We start from the raw sequence: 26,602 nt of genomic DNA on the forward strand, positions 1-26,602 counted from the left end.
TTGTGCACTAGCAGAAAGCTTAAAATTAGAAGTTCAGGAACGTTTGCCTACTATTTCACCAGTTTAGTGCCTTTGAAAATGTGAGTAGGGGCAAAAGTCGGTCATTGTGACGGCCTTCTTTGGATTTCGAGATATTTCACCTTAACAGCGTTGACGCGAGTCAGATTTCCGGCTTTAAATTTTTTCCAAATCATCCTGAGGGTGGCAAGTTCGAATTAGGATCCAGTTGAGGATCTTTTCTAAATAGATCGATTTTTCTTGGCAGGTTACTTTTATGGTCAAAGGGTTCAAAAGTTGTAAACTCAATGTCATTGAAAATTTACCACTGTCAACTACTATTTTTACTAAATCATATAAATTATAGACAATAAAACAACGTTTAAATCCAAAGCACAGCCCATGAGACGATGATAAGAACACCGTTGAAATGTTTCTTACTTTCCCCACTCTCGACTTATTTGTCAATGCAAGAATATTAACGTGTTCAATAAATAACTGTGTTAGTTTGCCAAAAGGGGCAACATAGCTTCCTGCGTAAATCCCTATAAACACCTACTCACATAGTTTTAAGTCTGATCTATTTTAACTAAATGATAACTAAATTATCACAAATCGAATCACATTCGTTCTTGTCAAAGAAGTATCAAACCTCACACGCTGCAGGCAATTGAATCAACTTCAACGGTATTCTTAGCATCAACAATATCGAAACAAAAAACTATAAAGAATTTCGGATACAATCAAAACTATAAATGTAGTTTAAATGAGGTTCCGTATATTCGCGAATAAACGAAATAAACTATACGACGCGTTACGATAGAATTAATACTAACAAATACAATAATAAACGTGAACATAGTAGATAATAAGTACCGAAATAGTATCACTAAAATAAATATAAAATAGAAATAATGATGATTAGGAACATCTATGACAGGGCTTGTATAAAAAATGTGAAATGAGATTTCTTTGCTGTTTTGACACTGTGAACGAAAGCCTTGTTTAGTGGAACGAAGTAATAATATACTTCCAAGCATAAGTCTTTTGAGACAATTTTGAATGTATGAAGTAAAACAAGGAGCTTCAGTACTGGTTATAAGAGATTCTAGTGACTTCTCATTTCGCCGCAGAAATTCAAAGCAATATGTAGTCAAAACATAAAAAGTTCCATGGGATCCAATACGGTGATTATGGTTACTAGTCGCTATTAGATAGTCGTTATCAAACTCGTATAGTCTTTCTTCTTGCTGCTGGTTTTGTTGACTATTCTTAGTTAATTTGTTACACGTTTTCGGGGAAATTATAATGCATATCATGGTTACAATTACTACACACACGACGAATAATAGTAATTTCGATTGTTGACTGTGTTGTACCCCAATTTTTGGGGTACAAAACTTGATAATTGTAGCTATTGTATTGGCTATGAATAGCATCAGCAGCAGGATCCATTTTAGTTACGGACAAATAGGTTTCTTGGGCTTTTTGAGCTCCGTCTCTTCATCTCCTCCACGGCGCGATACTTCGGTGTATCGTTCGCCTTTTAATGACACAATTTTGTTGTCTCGATAACGAATCAGCTTTTTCGGCTCTACTTTCGGTGCGACCGGTTTGTACTCGCGGTGGTCCTCCTTATCAACGTATGAGTATCTGAAATAAATTGAAGCATTATTGATTTTTCCAATTTATACTGTTGAGACAAAAATCACCATGCAACTCGCAATGGGCAAAAAGCCAATTCAATAAAAATAAATAAAAATAATGCAGAACCCATAGTTCCCTGGAATTGAGGCTTGAGCTTGATTGGCCGCCCGTGGTTGCTACTCCAGTATTGCCAGACCAGCTGCACTTACACAAGGAACCAACCAGATACACCCTCAGTGTATAAGTGCTGGTGATCGTTTTTTTTAGGCGACAATGGCGCCTGTCACGTCAGAATGATGACCAATGGGATGAAAGAGGAGGAATTGATGATGCATTTAAAACTGGCCCACAGTAGATCGGGAAGTACCCGTACATCTACGCCAGTTCATCCAGGAAGGTGTAGGGCTGGTATAATTTTATGGCAGCGAGGCTTGTTGTTTGGTTAACAGATGTTTCAGGTGTAAGGAAAGGCGTGAACGGTTATTTTGTCCGTCTCGGGTTCTAGCAAATGCTATGAACTGTGATAGATTAGGAGTGGAAGATAGAAGCAAGTAAAAGATACAACCACAAAGTACAAGGAAAGGGACGGGCCTGGGATTGAACCCATGACCTTCCGCTTATGACGCAGAAGCGGTTGCCAGTAGACCACCAATCCAGTCGCAGAATCCGTAGCTCCCGGAATATGAAAGTAAACCCAGCAATGGAGAGTCTCCATTGGAGACCCGCTCGATGAAAAATAGGAGGATAATGCACAAGAGGATATGGGAGGAAGTACAAATGCCTACTAGTTCGTTGGAAGGTCTCATTTGCCCTTTCTACAAGAAAGGGCATCAACTGGAGTGTGCCAATTACCAAGGGATAACACTCCTTAATTCGGCGTACATAATCAAATTCAAATACAAATTCTGTTCAACAGATTGAGACCTTATGAGGAGTCCTTTGTCGACGAATACCAAACTGGTTTTCGAGAAGGCCGATCAACGACGGATCAAATGGTTATCCTGCGTCAAATCCTAGATGAATTCCGGGAGTACAACTTGCATCATCTGTTTGTAGATTTCAAAGCAGCGTACGATTCAGTGAAGAGAAACGAGTTGTGGCAAATTATGTCCGAACATGGCTTTCCGGCGAAGCTGATTGGACTGATTCGTGCAACGCTTGATGGATTGAAATCAAGTGTGCGGGTGATGGACGAGATTTCGCCATCGTTCGTAACCTTAGATGGATTGAAACAGGGTGACGCTCTTTCTTTCTTTGGAACACTAGTGACATGCGGTATTGATGTTACCCGCGTATTGCAGCTGCGAGTCGGGCTTTCTACGGGCTCCGTAACCAGCTGAAGTCCCGTAGACTGCAAACGAAAACGAAACTCGCGTTATACAAGACGCTGATCGTTCCGGTTGTCCTATATGGCCATGAATCATGGAAATTGAAGAAAGTCGACCGGAGAGCTTTCGGGCTGCTTGAACGTTAAGTACTGCGAACAATACTCGGCGGTAAACTATAATACGGCATCTGGCGGCGTCGCATGAATCACGAGTTGTACCAACTGTATAAAGACGTGGATATTGTCAAGCGCATGAAACACGGCAGGCTGCGTTGGGCTGGTCACGTTGCCCTACGCTGGAAGAACGACAAGCAAAGATAATATTCAACGGAGAACCCGCACGAGGCCGCCGATTTCGTGGTAGACTGCGCACACCATGGCTTTTTGCAGTTGCAGAGAACCTAAGGGCACTTAACGTTCAGGGCGACTGGAAGCGATTGGCCCAGGACCGAGCCCAGTGGAGAAGACTCATCCGGCGCAGATTCATCGTAGCGAATTGTAGCCCATCAAGTCAAGTCTAATCTGCAAGAGCGGCCCTTTTGTCAACGGGCATAGCCCGTACCGCGAACGCGAAAATCAAACGGCAGCAACACCTACTGATGATGCTGTGGCTGATAGACGTCAGTCACGCATGTTGGCAGGCGGCCGACGGCAGTCGATCATATGGACGAGGAAGATGAATATGTACGTGATTCGCTGCTATCATGTCTGCACAAGGATGAAGGCGGACATGTCTGGTAGATCAGGGATGCTGGAGATGGTCAACGAATAATTCCCTCGCTTTGCGTACCAGATAGATCTGAACAAGCTGTACACACGGCAACGTGCAAATATGTCTCATAAAGTAGAAGTAGAGTACATCACGCTGGCAGTGCAGAAGGAAATAGAAGGTCGAAATTGAGAGTTGTGATTTGACGGCACCTAGTGTTCCAAGACGGACAGTGGGATATGCAACAACAGCAATTACGAGACGAACTAGCACTTCATATGTTCACAGCAGTTATAGGACAGAAAAGATGAGGACTTTGTCAATTGACAATTTTTGCATTCGTATGTCATGTGGCAATCGTATATCATGTGGCCAATGGTAGCGCGGCATCTTGAGGCAACGTTGATGGATGAGGGCGAGCTCGATGGGGTTCCTCTTGAGGACTGCTGGAGAACAGTCAAAGCAGCCATTAACGGCGCTGCCGAAAGCATTGTCTGATAAGTGGAACGGAGTCCAAGAAACGATTGGTTTGACGAGAAGTGCCAGGAGGTTTTGGAGGAGAAGAAAGCAATACGGACTGCAATACTGCAGCGTGGTACGTGGCAAAACGTGGAACGATAGTGGAAGTAGCAAGCCCGCCTATTCCGGAAAAAAGCGCCGGCGGGGAGATGGAGTGAAAAATGCTGAAGATGGAGTTGCTGTACCGTTCTTAAAAAATGCGGAAGTTCTATCTATGGTGTCAGGCCCTGCAAGCCAACCGTAAAAACACATCAGCACATGAACGTCAACGAGAGAATACGGACCGGAACAATCGGCAAAGACCACAGCGACGAAAATGGACTAGCGATTGGAAACTCGGTACGTGGACTGCAAATCTCTCGACTTTATCGGAAGCACACGCATACTCTCCGATGTACTGAATATCCGCGGTTTCGACATCGTTACGCTGCAGGAGGTGTGCTGGACAGCAGCATTGGTGCGAACGTTTAGAGGTAATCATACCATCTACCAGAGCTGCGGCAACACGCGAGCTGGGAACAGCTTTCATAGTGATGGGTGATATGCAAAGGCGCGTGATCGGGCGGTGGCCGATTAATGAACGAATGTGCAAGTTAAGAATCAAAGGCCGATTCTTTAACTTCAGCATAATCAACGTGCATAGCCCACACTCTGGAAGCACTGATGATGACAAGGACGCATTTGACCACGTTTTGATCGATGGACTGCACTTCTCCGACATAACCGACGTCAGAATCTATCGTGGCGCTAACATTGACTCCGACCACTACCTGGTGATGGTGAAACTGCGCCCAAAACTATCCGTCATCAATGATGTACGGTATCGACACCCGCCCCGGTACAATCTCGAGCGGCTGAAACAACCGGATGTCGCCAATGCGTACGCGCAGCATCTTGAGGCAGCGTTGCCGGATGAGGGCGAGCTCGATAGGGCCCCTCTTGAGGACTGCTGGAGGACAGTCATAGCAGCCATTAACGACGCTGCTGAAAGCATTGTCGGATATGTGGAACGGAGCTCAAGAAATGTTTGGTTCGACGAGGAGTGCCAGGAGGTTTTAGAGGAGAAGAAAGCAGCGCGGGCTGCAATGCTGCAGCATGGTACGCGGTAAAACGTGGAACGATACAAACTGAAGCGAAAACAGCAAACCCGCCTATTCCGGGACAAAAAGCGCCTTCCAGGTGGAATGCCAAGAGATGGAGTTGCTGTACCGTTCTCAAGAAACGCGGAAGTTCTATCAGAAGCTCAACACATAACGCAAAGGCTTCGTGCTGCGAGCTGAGATGTGCCGGGATAAGGATGGGTGCATCTTGACGGACGGACGCGAGGTGATCGAAAGGTGGAAGCAGCACTACGATGAACACCTGAATGGCTCAGAGAACACAGGCACAGAAGGTCAGGACAGCGAAGGCGATGGCTACGTCAGCACAGCGGACAGTGGAAACCAACCAGCTCCTACGATGGGGGAAGTTAAGGATGCCATTCAACAGCTCAAGAACAACAAGGCCGCTGGCAAGGATGGTATCGGAGCCGAATTCATCAAGATGGGCCCTAAGAGTTTTGCCGTTTGTCTGCATCGGCTGATAGTCAGAATCTGGGAAACGGAACAGCTACCAGAGTCGTGGGAGCAAGACGTTATATGCCTTATCTACAAAAAACGGCGACAAACTTGAGTGTGAAAATTAACGTGCAGTGACTATCTTAAACGCCGCCTGTAAGTGCTATCTCAGATTAGTCGTCTACCACCTTTAGCAAACGAGTTCGTGAAAAGTTATCAAGCAGGTTTCATCGACGGCCGCACGACAACGAATCTGGGTTTTATCCGTGCGGCAAATCCTCCAGAAATGCCGTGAGTACCAGGTACCTACGCACCATCTGTTCATCGATTTCAAGGCGGCATCATTTGTGGAAGTCGTGCCTACTATGGGCTACAGAAAAAGATTCACCCCCGCATCAAATGCACGAAGTACACACGCTTATAAGACCGGTAGTCCTCTATGGGCATGAAGCGTGGACGATGTTTGAGGAGGACTTGCAAGCTCTTGGAGTTTTCGAACGCCGGGTGCTGAGAACGATCTTCGGCGGTGTGCAAGAGAACATTGTGTGGCGGCGACGGTACAGCTGTGTTATAGGTCCAGGACTCTCAGCATCAGTAGGGACATTTTCAAGGCGATGCTTTTAGTTGTTTCCGCGCCAACGAGCAAGAGGAGATTCGATTTATGGTTGAAGGCGAAAAGGAGTCATGCAACTTAGAGATATTCGTTACACGATGATTAGGAAGAAGCAGCAGGAAAATTTCTTGTCTCGTGTCAACTCTGTGCCCCCGTAGATGTATAGTTTCGGAGTGGTAAACTGGACCAAAACTGGCTTGGAGGCGATAGAACGAGCAGTACGAGTGGCGATCACGTTTCGTAGAAAGCTAGAACCGCCACAAAATGTATTACACTGTGTGCGAAGCTGATCACGGTTTCAGCGCTATGCATCTGGCGCAGGAGGATTACCAGCTGAACTGCGGCATCAAAACCGTCGCTAAGATTATCGCAACGAGGAAGCAGAAGGGTTTGCATGGAACACACCCCCATCAACAGCTCGAGCACATCGGTAAGGCAGCGTGCATGGTGTGTACTGCACAAAGACGTGAAGGACCGCTGCAGGAAGTGCAATTCAGTAGGGGAGACTATCGAACATGTTGTTGCCAGCTGTTCAGTATTAGCTGGTTCAGCCTATCCCAATCGACAACAAAGCTGCTAGGATTGTGCACAGACAGCTTGGGCTTAATCACAACTTTGTGGACCGATTGTGGTACCCTGCTACAAGTATCTGTCTGACCCGGCTCTGGAAAATAGTTACGTAAAGCTGTACTGAAATCGCGAGATCATAATAGACATCCTCATTCGAGCCAACCGCGCCGAAAATTTAGTCTACGACAGAAGGATGAAACAAGTACACTCATAGACATCGCTGTACCTACACTTTCACTAATTGGAGATATTATTAGAATGCTAGTGATCTCAGCTGCTAGTGATTCAGTGTGGAGTAGTCATGATTAGGAACATTCTTGATTTGACAAATTTGTCGTTGTACTTCTGACCATATTGTGTTGTCCATCATGCGTTAAGGATTACAATACACTAAATACGACAAAATTTATTTTCGTATACTTGAACAAATATAGCAGTAAGTAAAATCTAGGAAACACACTTCCATCTATCAGCAGGAACGCGTGATACATTATCGGTAGGTTCGTTACTCGAACATGTTTCATAATGGTCACATACGGATTAACATTCTTTTTCTGGGTCTGAGTTTAATTCTCATCCTCTAATAGCACTATCATTGAGAGTTTTCTTTACTAATGTTGCCATTATCGCCCATTGCGTGGCAGGCCCGATGGTACGCTATGTTCAAGAAAGTCAAGGAAAATTCCATTTTGAAGTGATCCTGGACCGATCGAGACTGCTGTGCCATCACACGATTACTTAGGCCCCCAAAATGACGTCATTTCACAAACAAAAAACTGGACATGTTGCATCTTACCTTGAAATGATTCTATTCTTCAGCTCAGTCTCGTCGATTTGCGGAAGCGATTTGTTGGTTTGCAAATTGTTTGGGATACCTTTCAGGCTCTGCCCTGCTTCCTGGCGATGGAGCAATATTTGCGTAGCGCGATCGATGTCTCCATTCGCAATCAAAATGCAATGCTTAACCTGAAAATCAAACGAAGATAATCTCAATGGAGCTTCGCGGCGTAATGTAGTACAAACCTCAATGAGTGAACTTTCGGGAAACATTTCTTGCAACGCTTCGCACTCGTCGCTGAAAAGATCGCAATTCGAGCTATCGGTTGAACCTGCATCACTTGTTTCTGAGAGATGCTGAACTCGTTTGGGATGACAACCACCGCCATTAGCAGTTTGGTCATTTTCAGAAATTGATGATTGACGACCGCGAAGCTTCTCCTCAGGGAGAATATCGGCCAAGCTCAGAGAACTTAAAAGTAAAATATAATTATAACATCACAGTCATGACTAACGGCGTAAGGCATACTTCAACGATAGGTTCTGCACATCATTGTTGTTTGGCTTGTTGTGTTTCTCTGATAGTTGACTCTCCAGCTGGAATATCCAGGAGCAAACTGTGGCCGGTTCGATGTTGGAAAAATCGTTGAAATACGCTGACATCATTTCGATAAAACCTATAAAGAAAAAGGAATAGAGAACTCTTAGTGCGGTATAATGTAGTAAACCGGACTTGTGAATGTTCAAGAGCGAATATGTTGCTATAAAGCAAAATTCTTCATCTAATTTTAAGGATAAGATCCCATTTGATTTGGCTTTGGTGTATTTTATTTCTTAATGTAGGACTAAGATGTAGGGGAGAGCCCTGCATGACCGGACAGCCTCTACGCCCAGACACTAGACGTTTACATGAACCAAGAACAATTTTAAAACTTTATCGCTACCATATAATACATTCACGAAACGCGACGCGAGACAAGACATAACACTTATAGTTCTTACTAACGTCAAGAAAGCTTAAAAATTACCTTTCTGTCGACCGGTTTCGGGCGCGATGTAGCCCATCTACGGGACAATGTCCGACTGATTGCTTCTCGTACGTTGTTCGTACGCGTCCGAAGAGAAATGTTACTGCATCGTCGTACGACGCGTACGAACAACGTACGAGAAGCAATCAGTCGGACATTGTCCCGTAGATGGGCTACATCGCGCCCGAAACCGGTCGACAGAAAGGTAATTTTTAAGCTTTCTTGACGTTAGTAAGAACTATAAGTGTTATGTCTTGTCTCGCGTCGCGTTTCGTGAATGTCGTGTTGTTCTTACGTTAGCACAAATCACACAAATTGATAGTACCATATAATACTTATTGGATAGTTATTACTTTACACATACGATAGTACCGACCGCGTAGAGCTATGGAACATCATGGACGAGAATAGCTTTTCCGGGAAGCTCACAAGACTAATAAGAGTAACAATGGAAGGTGTGCAAAATTGTTTGAAGATTCCAGGTGAGCATTCCAGTTCGTTTGAATCACACCGGGGACTTCGATAAGGTGATGGACTTATGTACCTCTTGTTCAATATCGAGAGCCAGGCTTAAAAGCCGAGAAACGATCTTCACGCGATCCAGTCAATTTGTTTGCTTCGCGAATCATATGGACATTGTCAGCCGAATATTTGAAAAATAGGCAGACCTGTACATCCTCCTGGAACGCGAGGCAGCAAAAGTCGGACAAGGTACATGTTAATAGGTGGAGTCGATCGCGACAGAGTTCGCCTAAGAAGCAGTGTGACGATGGGCGGGGTTACGTTCGAGGTACGACTTCGTCTACCTTGAATCCTAGCTGACGGCTCTATGTTATCTATGCTGCTATGCTTGGATCCTTGCTGATGGCTGATAATAACGTCAGCCGTGAAATACGAAGGTACATCATCAGTGAAAGTGGAGGCTGCTATGGTCTCTAGAATAAGCTGCGGTCAAAAAAGATTTCCTCATTCACCAAATGTACGTTGTACAAGACGCCCATAAGACCAGTAGTCCTATACGGGCATGAAACGTGAACTATGCTCGAGGAGGACTTGCAAGATCTTGGAATTTTCAAACACCGGGTGCTTAGGACGATCTTATGCGGTGTGCAGGAAAACGATGTGTGGCGGCGAAGGATGAACCACAAGCTCTCCCAACTCTATGGCAAACCCAGTCAGGGCATGATACAAAAATGGCGGATAGCAACCCTTCATAGATGGTATTCGCTTCGGATACAGTTGATACAAGAAGATGAGTATCCGAGGTAGGTAGCGGATATCCTGTGATATGAAAGGTACAACGATTTGGCGAGCATGGCGCAGTACCGAGGAGAGGTGCGGCAACGATTCGAGTATTATGGCGTAACATTGTTGATTCAGTGTTATCTGTTTAGATTTTAACTAAATAAATGAAATCATTCCCTGTCGAGCTTTCGGACGAGTCAGACGCATTGTTCCGTTTCTCATCGCGCGATAATCTTTCAACAAGTGGAGTTTTTGTTTTTTCCTCACGCTGAGGTTTTTATTTTATATCCTTGCCATCCTGCTTGTGCAATTCTTCGCAAGGTGATTCCTGCCGACGACGGGAAGCGAGCTGGCATTGGCGATGCCATTGCAGCATCGTTCATCTATAACCAAAGACGATCATCGAAGTCCATCATCGTCATCATCTGGTCGCCAATAACAACAACGACGACGGCGACATAGACGAGTACGGCTGCTGTATTGGAAATTGGCGCAGCAACAAAAAACCTACCTACACCCCGAACGGATAGATAAGTAGTTTGACTCTTTATTGCTTTTCGCCTTATTGTTTTCCCATCCACCGTCTCACGTGATAGTTGTTTTCGGGTACATATCAGTGGTTGCCAACTTACGGCCCACGGCCCACGTTAGTAAGTTTAATTGTTTTTTTTTTATTATTATTATTATTAATATTTGGATTGATTCCCCAGTTATCATTATCATTACTACTAGTATTCTTCTTCTTCTTTTTTTTTTTTTGTTTTGTTTTGTGAATATTAGGTTAGTTGTTGATAGTTTTACTATTGTTTTTGGTTTCGGCTGTCCACTAGGGTGGTGCTAAGCCATCTCAATGGACGTAACCGATGACGGCGGGGGCCGAAAAGGTTCGATATCTCTGATGATATTCTGGCAACCCTGCCGTGTTATTTAGTTGTGCTCTTCCGTCGCTCCAACAATTTTTGCGTCAATCTCATCGAAACCGCCACCCGAAATCGCTTGAAGCCGCATCAAATCGCCCACAACCGCTCAAACCTCCTCCCACAGCAGTTTAAAGCAGCGTTCAGTCAGGTAGGATTAGTGAATCCAAGTTATTCCGAGCTGGCTAGAGCGTGGTTTGAGAAAAACTGCCCACCGCCATTGCCCAAATAAATTATCTCCCACCTCGCCACTCTCCACCTGTTCTGACCCGCTACTCTGTGTACAAACATCGCTCGTCACAACATCAACTGCCATCGTTTGCCGAGCATAATACCTCCTCCGAAAAACGTCATATTTGCATTAAGCACCCTGCTGTAACCAAGATCAAGCCAATACACTACTCCTGATCTTGCCCATCTTCTCACTCAACAATCCGAATAGACCACCGGAGTCCCACCAGAAATAATCCGTGGTAGTTCATCGGTTCCATTGATCGGATCTCATCGTAGCCATTCATTCAACGATCGACGAAGGTAAACAAACATTGCGCCGTCAACCATTCCAAGAACCGACATTTGTGTGAGTGCAGTCATTTTCGCATCTGTCCCTGGCAGTGTTGCCAGTTTAGCGGCTAACATCAATAACGCTGTAACGCTTGAGTGACGCTTGAAATTCGATTACGTTTTTTGTTTAAATCGACGGTTGACATTATGGAAATTTGCAACAGCTGCGCAGTAAGCATGACCTCGTCTGAAGTGGTGTGCAGTGGCTTCTGTAAAGCAAATTTCCATTACAAATGCGTCCACTTGTCGGAGTCGTTATATAAGGATATTTGCGGAAATGCTTCTGTCTTCTGGCTTTGCAAGGGATGTTGCGAAATTATGAAAAGTGCTCGTTTCAAGAATGCTATGACATCAACGCATGCAGCTTCTCTAGAACTTCGAGATGCATACCAGAAGGTGGTTGAAGATTTGAAAGCGGAGATTAAAAATACCCTTTTGGCCGAGTTGAAACAAGAGATACAAGGAGGATTCAACAAATTGTCTCCTGCTATTCTTTCACCAGTTCCACGTCGTTTCCAGTTCAGGGATCGTAACACACCCAAGCGAACTCGTGATGAAGAATCCGCACAATCTTCGGAGCAACCATCGAAAATATTCTGCGGCACCGGCCAATCAGCTGGGAGTACATCAGAAGGACTGGCAGCGAATGCTGACGATAAGTTCTGGGTGTATTTGACAAAAATATCACCCGAAGTGTCTGAAAGTGATGTTCAGTGTCTTGCTCAGGATCGACTACAGACTGCCGACGTTGTTGTGAAATCGTTGGTACCTAGAGGAAAACCGCTTTCGATGTTGTCGTTTGTATCCTTCAAGGTTGGTGTACACAAGGATCTCAAATCAAAGGCTATGGATCCTGCTACCTGGCCTGAAGGGATACAATTCCGTGAGTTTATCGACCACGATAGTAATGTTCAGAATTTTTGGAGACCAGCACTGCGCTTAGATCCGGGAGCAACTTCTTCGATAGTAATGCAGCCACAAATCGCTCTTCAGATGTCTACGTAGAAGAACATCATTCCGCACTCCGAAGTCGTCCATCTTGCTCGACAAACTCATCTCCGAATTATCTGACGTTGTATTATCAGAACGTCAGAGGCATACGTACTAAAACAAACGAGTTGTTCTTGAGGCTTTCGTCTTGCGACTATGATATCGTGGTCCTCACAGAAACATGGCTGCACTCAAATATATCCAATTCGGAACTCGCTACAGGCTATTGCATATTTCGTTGTGATCGGAGCTCGGCCAGCAGTGACCTTCAACGTGGTGGCGGAGTTTTAATTGCGGTTAAAGCCTCTCTCAACTGCAAGTCTGTGGCATTGCAAAACTGCGAGAACCTCGAACAGGCTGTTATATGCATTAAACTCCAGAAGTCGTCGATCTATGTATGTTGCATTTATCTACGTCCCAACTCGCAAGTCACTCTCTACTCTGCACACTTCTCAGCGATCCAGTGCATATGTGAAGGCATGTCGGAAGCAGATACGATCGTCGTCGTGGGCGATTATAATCTTCCTCGTCTAAGCTGGGAAATCGATGACGATATTAACGCATTGCTGCCCTCTAACGCATCATCCGAACAAGAAGTCGTCCTAGTTGAAACGATGGTAGCTTCGGGATTGCACCAAATCAATAGCTTGCAAAACACGAACGGCCGAATACTCGATTTGGCATTCGTCAACGAACCAGGTGATGTAGAGTTAATCAAACCGCCAGCACCTCTCCTCGGGATTGACAACCACCATATGCCGTTCCTTCTTCGAATCAACGCAGAAGATTATCAATTGCAGTACGTTATGGATTCGAATCAAACATATGACTACGATTTTCGTCACTGCAACTTCGCGGATCTCGACACCACCATTTCCTCCATCGATTGGACTACGCTGTTTCACGGTAAGACTACAGATGAGACGGTACGTATGTTCTATGATACTTTGAATGGAATTCTCAGCGAAAATGTACCGCGAAGACGTCGTAGATGCCAACCATTTAAGCACCCTTGGTGGACTTCCGAGTTACAGAACTTACGGAATGTCCTCCGGAAGTCTCGTAGGCGTTATTTTCGGACAAGAACGGTTGTTGATTATGACAATCTCCGTTCAATAGAAAATCGGTATAACGAATGCCAAACGGAAACATTTCGGGCCTATATTTCACGACTGGAGACGACTGCTAAACAAGACCCCTCTTCGTTCTGGAACTTTATTCGTAACCGCAAAAGCTCAAATCGGATACCAGCTGAGATGACACACAATAATTGTACCGCTAACTCTCCTGAAACATTAGCTGACATGTTTGCAGATTGCTTCGAAAACGTTTACCGTAACAGCTCGCCACCGTTTATTCCCGATAACCTCAGGCAGTCTCCTGTGTTTGATATAAACTTCCCGCTGTTAGAATTTAATCAACACGATGTTTCATCAGCCTTGAATGAACTTGATATTTCCAAAGGACCAGGAACCGACAATCTTCCTCCAGTGTTCCTAAAAGAATGCTCCGCATCTCTGCAATTGCCTCTTTGCATTATTTTCAACAGATCGCTCCGTGACGGTACTTTTCCGCAGCCGTGGAAAGTAGCTTCAATAAGTCCGATTTTCAAATCTGGTTCCAATCAGATTGCCGAGAACTACCGCGGCGTTTCCATTCTGTGCTGCGTGGCTAAAGTCTTCGAAAGCTTAGTTCATAACGCGTTGTATGCAGCTGCTCAACCGTTAATTTCAGATTCGCAACACGGGTTTGTTAAAAAGCGATCAACCACTACGAATCTGATGTTGTTCACTGATTTCGTATCGACGGCCCTCGAGAACAGACAACAAGTTGATGCCATCTATTTCGACTTCTCCAAAGCTTTCGACAGAGTTCCACATGATCTCGCTGTTGCGAAGCTGAACCATCTGGGATTTCCGCGCTGGATTACTGATTGGCTCCATTCATATCTGACAAACCGTGAGGCGTTCGTCAAAGTAAACGGAGCAAAATCTCGAAATTTCGCTATTACATCTGGTGTGCCTCAAGGTAGCGTCCTCGGGCCACTGATTTTCGTGCTGTTCGTGAATGATCTCTGCTTCCGGCTTAAATCACCCAAAGTGCTGTTTGCCGACGATCTGAAAATTTACAGAACTATTTCGTCCCTTCTCGACTGCTGTGCTATTCAATCCGATATTAACGAGATTCAACTGTGGTGCGTTGAAAATGGAATGGAGCTGAACACTAAGAAGTGCAAACAAATTTCTTTCACCCGACGCCAGTCCCGAATCGACTTTGAATATTTGGTGGGCCCAGATATCTTGGAGCGCGTTGAATCCATCCGCGACCTTGGTGTCATAATCGATTATAAACTGCAATTCAACGAACATATCAGCATCGCCACTGCCAAAGGATTCGCTGCCCTCGGATTTATTCGACGTAGTACAAAACATTTTCAGGATATCTACGCTTTGAAGTCGTTGTGCTGTGCTCTAGTTCGAAGCGTTCTGGAATATGCCGTCTGTGTGTGGTCTCCACATCATACTACGCAGATCATCCGAATGGAAAGAGTTCAACGTAGCTTCGTTCGGTACGCTCTTCGCAGTTGCCTTGGGCAAATCCAACTGATCTGCCGGATTACAGGAGCCGGTGTAACCTCATCGCTTTGGAAACGCTCTCTGCCAGACGTACAAAACTACAGAGACTGCTTGTGTTCGATCTGATTGTAGGAAATGTCAATTGTCCGTCACTGTTGGAAAATGTGTCCCTGTATGTCCCGTCTCGTCAACTACGTGAACGTAACCTGCTTTTTGTTAGACGTCATAGGACTTCATACGGTTTTCATAACCCTCTGGATAAATGTTTTCGTGCGTTCAATAATGTGAGTGTTGTGTTCGACTTCAATATTTCAAAGTTTGTTTTTAAAAATAGAATAAGGAACTTAGAGTAAGATACAGTCTGGGGAATTTATTTTTAATTCAAGACGGTGATAAATAAATAAATAAATAAATAAATAAATGATGTAGAATCAGTAGAATCTCCCTCATTTGAACTATTGAGTAAGCTCCAAGAATCGATGGATACGTCCGTCGAGGATAATGCTGTGCTTCCCTCCACCTCAGGGATGAGCAATACTGAAAATGCATTCTGTGGTTCCCCAAGCAATAAGTCTTCCTCATTCCCAGACAAATGGTTCTTCTAGCGCTTCTTCCACTGCGACCCCCCGCCTTAAAGCTTATCCGCCCGGATCTAAGGGTCCCTTTCTGGTTTTTTTTCGGCCCAAAGGCAAACCGTTAAACAAGCTTCAAATTCAGAAGGATCTGGCAAAGTCGTTTCGAGACATTGTCGAGGTGTCTTCGCCCAACCGTAATAAATTGCGGGTCACCGTCAGTGACCGCGAACAAGCAAATCGGATTGCTGCCTACGAGCTTTTTCTGAGGGAGTACCATGTCTACTTGCCTAGTCAAGAGATCGAGTGCTCAGGAGTAGTTACCGAACCGTTTTTGACATGTGAGGACATCAGATCTGGTACTGGAGGTTTTAAAAATCGTGCCGTTCCTCCAGTACAGATAATTGATGTCAAACAAATGAACCACGTGTCATCTGATGGCACCAAAAAACCTTCAAATTCGTTTCGAGTGACTTTTTCTGGGTCAGCCCTCCCGGATGTCCTCGTGATTGGGCTTCTTCGTTTACCTGTCCGTCTCTATAAACCGACGGTCATGCACTGCGAAAAATGCCAACAATTAGGGCACACCGCAACGTACTGCTGTAACAAACCTCGTTGCAGCAAGTGCGGAGAACAGCAGGAGCAGTGGAGGGCCCTTGTCCAAGCGAACCGAAATGTACCTGCTGTGGACAAGCTCCACATGAACTAGTCGCATGCCCGAAGTTTATAGAGCGGGAGAAACACACCATTCGATCCTTGCAACAACGATCGAAGCGATCCTACGCAGAAATTCTGAAAAAGATCGCTCCGACCAATGATCCACCAGCCCAATCGAGTAACAGCAATAACCTCTTCACTTCCCTGCCTATTGACGATCTGGGCTCTGGCACTGAGGATGGAGAAGAGTACACTGTCATTAACACAGGAACCAAGAGGAAGCGAGCCATTGCAAAGCGGCTCAAACAACGCCAGCATGATCCTCAAAACGTTTCTGTTGGACAGGTTCTCCAACCATCTCTGGTAAAATCAAGAAGGGACAGAAACTCTACTAATGCAGTACCTCCGGGTTTTAAATTCTCAGTTGGAGAATTTCCGTCACTTCCAGGAACATCCAAAACCCCGGATGCCCCCATTTTTTGCTCAGAAAACCAACAATCTTGTCACCAGAAAAGTCGACATGAACAGGTCGACGCTTCCGGAAAAATGACTCTTTCTGGGTTAGTGGATATCATCTTCCAAATGTTCGAAGTCTCGCCCGCAATAAGGAACCTTATCAATATGATTCTTCCTTTGGTAAAACCTCTTCTGAAGCAACTGGCTTCAAATTGGCCAATTCTTGACTCGTTCATATCTTTCGATGGCTAATTTAACCAACGAGGTCGGGGATATGATCGAAGTGCTACAGTGGAATTGTAGAAGCATTTTAAAAAATATAGACGAGTTCAAATTTTTAGTTCACAGTATGCGCTGTGACGTATTTGCCCTTTGTGAAACATGGCTAACTTCCGATAAAGATGTCCCTTTCCACGATTTTAATACTATTCGTCTAGATCGAGGGGATGGGTATGGAGGAGTGCTTTTAGGGATCAATAAACTCCACTCCTTTTATAGAATTGATTTCCCCCCGATGGTAGGCACTGAAGTAGTTGCTTGTCATGTTACTATACGAGGTAAAAGTTGCAGCATAGCCAGCGTGTACATACCACCTAATGTCAGAGTATCTCGCAGAGATCTTTCGGCCATATGCTGCGCTATGCCTGCACCATGGTTGATCCTAGGGGATTTCAATTCTCACGGTACAGCCTGGGGGTCACCGAGGGACGACAACCGCGCTTCCTTGATATATGACCTTTGTGACTACTTCAACTTGACAATTTTAAACTCGGGGGAAGCAACACGAATAAAACCTCCAGATCCTCCAAGCAAGACCTCTCAATCTGTTCGAGTTCACTATCATTGGATTGCACGTGGAAAGTAATTCAAGATCCCCATGGTAGTGATCACTTGCCTATCAGAATTTCAGTTACCAATAATTCGAATCCAATTCGTCAGATAAACCTCGCGTATGATCTCACCAAGCACATTGACTGGGAAAAATACGCCAAGGGGGTCTCCGATGGCGAACAGTTAGTGGATGTTCTTCCTCCGATGTAAGAATGCCAATTTCTCTCCGGGTTTATTGAGAGTGCTCTTCAAGCCCAGCGTCGCCCTTTTCCAGGATCTGCAGTACGAAGCCGGCCACCCACTCTGTGGTGGAACGACGAGTGTACTAAGGTCTATCGCGATAAATCCGCCGCGTTCAAAGAATTTCGCAAACACGGTACACTAGAATATTACGACCGGTTTACCAAGCTCGAGCGAAAATTTAAAAGCCTTGTAAAGGCGAAAAAACGCGGATATTGGCGAAATTTTGTTAACGGGCTATCGCGCGAAACGTCAATGAGAACACTTTGGACCGTCGGGAAAAGAATGCGGAACGCTTCAAAAGTAAATGAGGATCGCGAAAGCTCTCCTCGGTGGATCTTCGACTTTGCCAAGAAGGTCTGCCCGGATTCCGTTCCAACACAACAAATCATTCGCGACACGCAAACCAACAGAAACGAGATGGATGCACCATTTACGATGGTTGAATTTTCACTTGCTCTCCTCTCATGTAACAACTCTGCCCCAGGCATGGATGGAATTAAATTCAGCATGCTTAAAAACCTCCCAGACGTCATGAAGAGGCGCATGCTGAATCTTTTCAATCGATTCTTGGAGGGCAACATTGTTCCGGATGATTGGAGACAAGTGAGAGTAATAGCCATCCAAAAACCCGGTAAACCCGCGTCGGATTATAACTCGTATCGACCTATCGCGATGTTATCATGCATTCGAAAGCTATTAGAGAAAATGCTTCTCTTTCGGCTTGACAAATGGGTTGAATCGAATGGCCTTCTATCAGATACGCAATTTGGTTTCCGCAGAGGTAAGGGAACGAGCGACTGTCTAGCGTTGCTTTCTACAGAAATCCAACTGGCCTATGCTCAAAAGGAACAAATGGGTTCAGTATTCTTGGACATTAAAGGGGCTTTTGATTCAGTAAATGTAGACGTCCTTTCAGACAAACTCCACGAGTGTGGTCTTTCTCCAATTTTAAATAACTACTTGCATAACTTGTTGTCTGAGAAACGTATGAGCTTTTCTCACGGAACCTCAACAACTTCACGAATTAGTTACATGGGTCTCCCCCAGGGCTCATGCCTAAGCCCCCTTCTTTACAATTTCTATGTCAGAGACATCGATGACTGTCTCGTGGAAAATTGCTCGTTAAGACAGCTTGCAGATGATGCCGTTGTTTCCGTAACAGGACCAGGGGCGGATGATCTGCAAAGACCACTGCAAGATACTTTAGACAATTTGTCTACTTGGGCTGTAAAGCTGGGTATCGAATTCTCTCCGGAGAAAACTGAGTTAGTTGTCTTTTCTAGGAAGCGTGACCCAGTAGAGATCAAGCTTCAATTCATGGGTAAGGAACTCACTCAAGGCCTTTCGCACATGTATCTAGGGGTCTGGTTCGACTCCAAATGCACTTGGAGAAAGCACATCAAGTATCTGCATCAGAAGTGCCAGCAACGAATCAATTTCATGCGTACACTCACAGGAACATGGTGGGGAGCTCATCCGGAAGATCTGATAAAGCTATATCGTACAACAATACTCTCGGTCCTCGAATACGGTAGCTTTTGCTTCCAATCCGCCGCGAAAACTCACATCTTGAAGCTGCAGCGTATTCAGTATCGCTGTATTCGAATCGCTCTAGGATGCATGAACTCAACTCATACAATGAGTTTAGAAGTATTAGCAGGAGTTCTCCCATTATCAGATCGTTTCGCGGAATTGTCGCTCCGGTTCCTCATCCGCTGTGAAGTGTTAAACCCATTGGTAATTGAAAATTTTGATAAGCTAATCGAACGAAATCCTCAAACAAAATTCATGACACTGTACTACTGGTACATGACTCTGGAGATTAATCCTTCCTCGAATGTATCCCACGGTTGTTGCTTCCCAGTATTCTCCAGTTCAACTGTAGCTTTTGATCTGACCATGAAGCGAGAAATCCATGGAATTCCAGATCCACTCCGTTCGGAGTATATACCATTAATTTTCACAGACAAGTTCGGCCAAGTCAGCAGCGACAGAACGTTTTACACAGACGGGTCAAAAATAAATGATTCCACTGGTTTTGGTGTATTTAATGAATTTCATAGCGCCGCCCATAAACTTCAGAATCCTTGTTCCGTATATGTTGCTGAATTAGCGGCAATACACTACGCATTAGAGCGAATTGCCTCTCTTCCCTCTGATCAATACTTCATTTTCACGGATAGTCTTAGCTCCATCGAGGCTATTCGTTCAATGAGGCCGGTAAAGCACTCGTCGTATTTCTTACGGGAAATACGATCCATTTTGAGTGCTCTATCGAATCACAACATCACCTTGGTTTGGGTCCCTTCTCATTGCTCGATTCCGGGCAATGAGAAAGCGGACTCACTCGCCAAGGTGGGCGCTATGGAAGGTGATATTTACGAACGGCGTATTACCTTCAATGAATTTTTCACAATTGCTCGTCAGCAAGCCATGATCAGTTGGCAACAAAAATGGAATGAAGGGGACATGGGCAGGTGGTTACATTCTATTCTCCCACAGGTATCGAATAGACCGTGGTTTAAGGGGTTGGACATGAGCCGAGATTTTATCAAGGTAATGTGTCGTCTGATGTCCAATCACTACTCCCTGGGCTCACACTTTTATCGAATAGGCCTCGCAGACAGCAATCGTTGTAGTTGCGGCGCAGGCTACCAAGACATCAATCATATTGTTTGGTACTGTCCCGAATACGAAATTGCCAGAACCAATTTATGTGCATCCCTCAGGGCCCAAGGAAAACCAGATAAGGAAGACATTAGAGATGTGTTGGGTAGGTTAGATTTCGATTACATGTTCCTCCTCTTCAAATTTTTGAAGAAAATTGATGTTTTTGTTTGATTACCCTGTCTGTCGTTCCGCTTGTCCGCCTCGTTCCCCTTGAAACCATTTTGTTGTATCGTTACAGGTCGTTTAAGTCCGCCCCATGATTGACGAACAGCATCATACCGCCACTTTGCTGCTGTCTGTGATCAATCAAACCCTCAAATCCCATCCTTTTCCAAAAGATAATTGTATTCCCTAACCTCGACCAAACCGCGAGTTTTACGGTTCCCCAAAACTAACAGATGTGTAAGAAGCAAACAGATTTTGTAAACCAAATCAAATGAATTCGGCTCCGTTATGCCTGTCGGCGCTTGAGCCTACCAAATAAACGAATAAGTAAAAAAAAAAAAGAAAATAAATGAAATGAAATTGTTAACACAGAATATGACATTGCGTCTTAGCATGGACCATGGACGCTTAGGAAACTAGAAAAAATGTTTCTACTTAGACGGGCCTCCACTGATTATTGTTATAGGCCGCGAAAAAAGCCTTATTTGCTTTTATCTGTGATTCAAACTTATTCTAAATCGTAGTAGCATAAAATGACATTAATAGTTGCTGCAATATTAATTTGTATTTTCATATATACATAATTATGAATTAGGCAATGCGCTGAATAATATTGAAATTTTATAAAAATTTTGCTTTAACATTTTCTATAACTACGCAGTATGAACGAATTTGTATACGTATCAAAAATATAATTTTTAAATTATCAAATCTTATATGAACAGGCAACTGAATATTAAATTTTACCATTAAAATAGGATGTTTGAATGTTTAAATTTGTTATTTGTTTGTTTGAATTAAGAGTCAAAATAACAAAAAAAAAATAACTCAGTTTGTATGGCATAAAAGCTAACAAATATCTCGTTTTGCCACTGTAATAACGAACCAGTGACAAAAACTGGGTGTCTATTACCTGGAAAACCTGGAATTATCAAGGAATTTTAGTCAACCTGGAAAAAAAACCCTGGAATTCTCAGGGAGTTTCGATCACAATCAGGGAAATTATTTTGAGGCAGTAATGCTGTGTAGAATATGTACACGTCATAATCCAGAGCAACCATTATTATTGCGGCGCTCATTTTAAATCCACATCCAGCGGCGGCGGTAACGCGCAGATAATATGCGCGCAATTCAAACGCAACGTCAAATTCCAAGTAGGCTTGGATTGTTCCGTTCTGCAAGGACGCAAATGTTCCAAAGTTGCCAAATCTGAAACATTTGTTGATTTTTATTTTCACTGCGACGGTATATCGAGATTTTCATATAAACGCATTCCGTGGATTTCTTTTGCAGAGCACAATATTTGCAAGAAAATTCTCTTCAATCGAAAAAAAAAATTCGGCTGCGCCGCTATTTGAGCTGTTCAGTGAGAATCCTTTCGAGTATGAACTTTTATCGACTTACCAAAACATGATTGATGTTGATAATATCTCTATATTTAAGGCTCCCCCAAATGAACGCGATTTTTTTACGACGACAGCGACAAACAATCGCCACGATTTTGCTGATGTTTCGCTGCAGTTTGATGACCGTGTCTAAGCCACAGCGATGCGATTTCACAGCGATTTTTGCTGTGGCGCGTTGATCGCGTTGATTTGGGGAAGCCTTTAATTAGTAAAGGATTAACATATCTAGGGCTGGTAGCAGGTTTCTTTTTAGAGATTATTTTTATGCAGGTCTTTAAAAGATATTTTTAAAGATATATTGTTTGATAAAAGGTCTATGAATTCTATATTTTAACCGAAATGGTCTTCAAAATCTCTTTTTTCCTTATCTTGCTTGCAGATAATTATGATGCAAAATGTCTTCTCACATTTTTCGAGAATAGCTACATTTCCACAGAATTTCTTCCAAGAAAACCCGTAAGGGTTAGTTCCACAGTTTTTGGTAAAATTCGTTTAACGATTTTTTTTTTCAAGAAACTCGACAAGAATTTCTACGGTTATTCCAAAGAATTGCTCCAAAAATTCTTAAAGAAGTTTTTCGAGTGAATCTATTACGAACATTTTCAAATAATTCCTTAAATTCGACCTGTGTTTCATTATTGAGTTTCTCTAGAATTTTTTTCCAGCATTCAAGGATTACTGCAGTTCTTTCAAAAAAAATTCAAAGAATTTTTCAAAAAATTCTCCATGAAATATTGAAAAGATTATTTAGGTTTCACACCAGTTAACACTACAGCTTTTTTTTTCAGAAATCATCCGATCATTCCTACACACTTTTTTGGGATTTCGTTCTATGGTTTTCCAACAGTTCCTTCACATAAGCCTGCAAGATATTATTCAGAGATACAACTGATTTTGTTTCAATTATTTTAGCAACAGGTAATGAATATCTTCTAAAGTTCTTCAAGAGTGAGTCCTTATTATTCAAGGGTGACTTAAGACCATACACTATATTTAACAGAAGTTACCCTACGATTTGCTTTAGCTTCAGTTCGTGACGTATAACTTTTTTTTTTCACAATTTCTCAGCTTTCTGGACAATTTCATTCACATTTTCTTGTAGAAATGCATTGAAAACTTCTGGAAGAATGCTTGAAAAAATGAATCTTAGAAGCAATCTCTGGAGTAATTCCTGGAGGTATCATTAGAGAAATTTCTAATTGAAATTCTAAAGAAATTCTGTAGGATAATCTTGTAGAAAATCCTGAGAAGACCTTGAAGACTTTCTGGATGAATATTCTCACATCTTTCAAACGAAAGTCTTGAAGGATGTCCTAGATAAACCTCTTGGAGAATCACTGAATGAAATTTTGGAGAACTGAGGGATATTTGAAAAATTTGTGAAATAATATATGAAGGTACTCCTGAGTTTTTTTTTTGTGTGAGAACAAACATTTTTGAAAGAATTACTTAGATTTTTTTTGAGGGTTTTCATAGCAAATAGGTAATCATTAAGGGGGCAGGATACGTCATTGATTTCGGAATTTTTTAAAGCAGTTTTTTCGTTCAAAATCAATAAAATTTACAGGATAATGCGTTCACTGTATTCTATTCTCCAATCGAAACAGAGTGAACACATTTTTATCGAATAATTTTTAGTTTTGAACAGAAAAACTGCTTTTGAAGTTTCGATGATGATGATGATTACGATGACGGAGCGTTGATCGTTAAATGATCACATGAAGAAAAATGAAAATCTCTTAAATTATGTTATCTATCTTAACATGAAAAAAATATTTGTCGTAATGTCATGAGAAATTCCCAAAAAAAATATGTCTAGAAGTATATACAGTCGACTCTCCACAACTCGATATTCTATAACTCGATATACTCTATAACTCGATGGATTTTTCGGTCCCTTCAAATTTCCATACATCGTGCTCTCCATAAGTCGATATCTCTATAACTCGATATCTCCATTAGTCGATGTCACGTGAGAGGCAATTTTCCCTCCATAACTCGATATCCATTTTTTAACCTTTCTAATTCGGGGAAACTAATACCACTTCTTGTTTGGATGTGAATAAATACTTGCAAGTTGTAATAAAAGTTGAAAAACATGCAAAAAATAATAAAAAAAAATGTCAGTAAAAATACCGTGATTTTTCGAGCATTTCGAAAAAAGTTACCAAAAAATAGTTGTCAAGAAACTATTAACAAAATAAGAAATACAGAAGTGAATATATGTATATGAAATACAAAAAATTGTTCTTTTGATTTTTGCGGTATATTCTATAACTCGATAATTCTATAAGTCAATGGTCCCTTGAATATCGAGTTATGGAGAGTCGACTGTATATAGCTATTAAATTTAAAACACTTAAAAATAGGAGTATTTATAGAACCTGGAATTATTTGTAAAACCTGGAAATATCATGGAATTTCACATCGGTAAACGAGTATTAGATGAAAAATATCGACAAGGGAATAAACAAAATAAGTTATTGTGATATTGATGACAAATTAATAACTTAATGAGCTTTCACAGATAAGGGTAAATTTTGTTCTGATAAGGTGTTCATTTATTACGTACCACTAAAATTGATAATTGTCAACCCCCTCCCCCCGTCCGTAACGTTTTTGTAATTTTTTTTTGTGAGAGCCGTGACGCTTGAGCAGTGGTGGAAAGAATCATGTCGTTTACGCAAAATGAACCAATATTAAGCAGGATCCACGCTCACACGCTCACGAACCAACAGCGACCGATTTGGTCACAGATTCTTGCATCGGAGAACCAGAACAAAACAAATGTAAAAAGAGCGTGATTGCTGGATGAGCAGAGTCTGCTCACAGCCGTTCTTTTTTCCTTTCATAGCTAATTTTGAGAATAATTGGATGTATTATGATAATAATAGATAGATTACAAACTAATGTACGACAGTATTGAGAAAATTGACCGATATGTGGTGTTATTGTAGAAATATCACAGGGAATCGGACGCGTGATTGCATGTCAAAATAAAATTATGCGATGCCCTTTACAGTATATGTGTTCGGGCGATCGTGAGCAAAGAAAGCAAGAACGCAATCGCACAAAATGAACCACCGATGCGGTGGCATTTTTCTGGTGTGCATGAACACACTCTGTTCACCGTTTTACAGCACTGCGCTTGAGCCCTCTAGCGTTACGTAATTTGTGCACGTCGTCTTATGCGTGGTATCCACCTGAAACGTAAAGCACTCCAGTAAAATTTATCTTTTTTATCAACCCGGGTAGAGGAAAATTGCAAAAGAATAACAAAACTTACCATTAAAATAGAATGTTTGAATAGCAAAATTAGTTCTTTGTTTGTTTGAAATAAGAGATAAAATAACAAAAATAATAACTAAGTTTATATGGCATAAAAACTAAATAATATCATATTTTGCCATTGTAATAACAAAATAATAGTAAAAATATGGGCAACAGTAAATAACAAAATATGTTATTATTTTAATATTGATAACAAAATAATAACTAAATAAGCTATTCACGAGTAAATCAAAATAATGGTAATTTTAGTTCTTTGACTTTAATATCTAAATTGAGCATGATTGAAAAATAAACTTTTAGCTTTCCTACAAAAAACATTTGCTTTTTAAATCTTCAATGAATATCATACGAATTGTAAAATGAGCTATTATGGCAAAATTTGATGTTGGTTTGTTCTCATGAATTATTTCAATAAAGTTTTCAAATATTAAAATAATGACATATTTTACTGTGATGGCGATGTTTGTTATTCTTTAGATATTTAATGTGTTTTTAGTATTTTTGCACAAATAACAAATTTTACCATGATAGTATATTTTGTTATTGATTAGTTATTACATGACTTTCAAGTATAACATACCAATGACAAATTTTGCTATGATTGTATGTTTTGCTATTGATGAGATATTTATGTCATATATTAATAACATAATAATGGTTAACCCTCTAATACCCAAATTTTTGTTTTCGATCTAAATATTATTTTTCGTTTTCTAAAATCATTCTAAACACGGTTTGGGCAATGAATTATTTTTCTTCGCAAATTTATGAATTTTGATTTTTATTATTTTTATTTTTGAACATCCCTAACCTTTTAATATTTTTCTTGAAGCCTCTTCTGGTTACTGATTTTTGACAATAATAAAAATTTGAGTTTTTACTATACTTTTGAAAATATGATTTTTTTAATTTTTTTCTGGAACATTTTTCATTTTCCGTGTAATTAACGGAAAAACAGATTTGAAATTATTTCATTACCATCAGGCTCTTCTTCTGTGATAGGTTGATCGTAGAAAAATATAAAAATTACGATTTTTTATAATACACGTTAAATGAATCCCAGGCATTTGTTGGTTATATAAGAATACAATTTTTCAAACAATTTTCAATAATACAAATAAGTTTCAAAAACCATAAAAAACTTTTCTTATATGCGTGTTATGAGTCAAGGTTTAAGCCAAAAATAAAATCATTTTAATTTCCGAGCTACGAAAAAATACACAAAATTCCAAAGTGTACCCCGTCTAAAGGCGGGGTTGGGTATTAGAGGGTTAAA

General features: G+C 42.0%; 1 protein-coding gene across 1 annotated transcript in view; it reads right to left on the reverse strand.

Annotated features, from left to right (window-relative positions):
* Positions 1-589: 589 nt before the first annotated feature.
* The window catches only part of LOC110678085 (CUE domain-containing protein 2-like), a 31,998-nt gene continuing 5,985 nt past the window's right edge, over positions 590-26,602 (reverse strand). Inside the window, exons 3-6 of the mRNA XM_021850662.1 lie at positions 8,245-8,392; positions 7,962-8,187; positions 7,735-7,904; positions 590-1,650 (exon numbers count right to left, since the gene is read on the reverse strand). Coding sequence (XP_021706354.1) covers positions 1,458-1,650; positions 7,735-7,904; positions 7,962-8,187; positions 8,245-8,392 — 737 coding nt within the window. The 3' untranslated portion in view covers positions 590-1,457. The remainder of the gene's footprint in view (positions 1,651-7,734; positions 7,905-7,961; positions 8,188-8,244; positions 8,393-26,602) is intronic.

The sequence above is a fragment of the Aedes aegypti genome, chromosome 1 (assembly GCF_002204515.2).
Source record: "Aedes aegypti strain LVP_AGWG chromosome 1, AaegL5.0 Primary Assembly, whole genome shotgun sequence".
Taxonomy (NCBI): domain Eukaryota; kingdom Metazoa; phylum Arthropoda; class Insecta; order Diptera; family Culicidae; genus Aedes; species Aedes aegypti.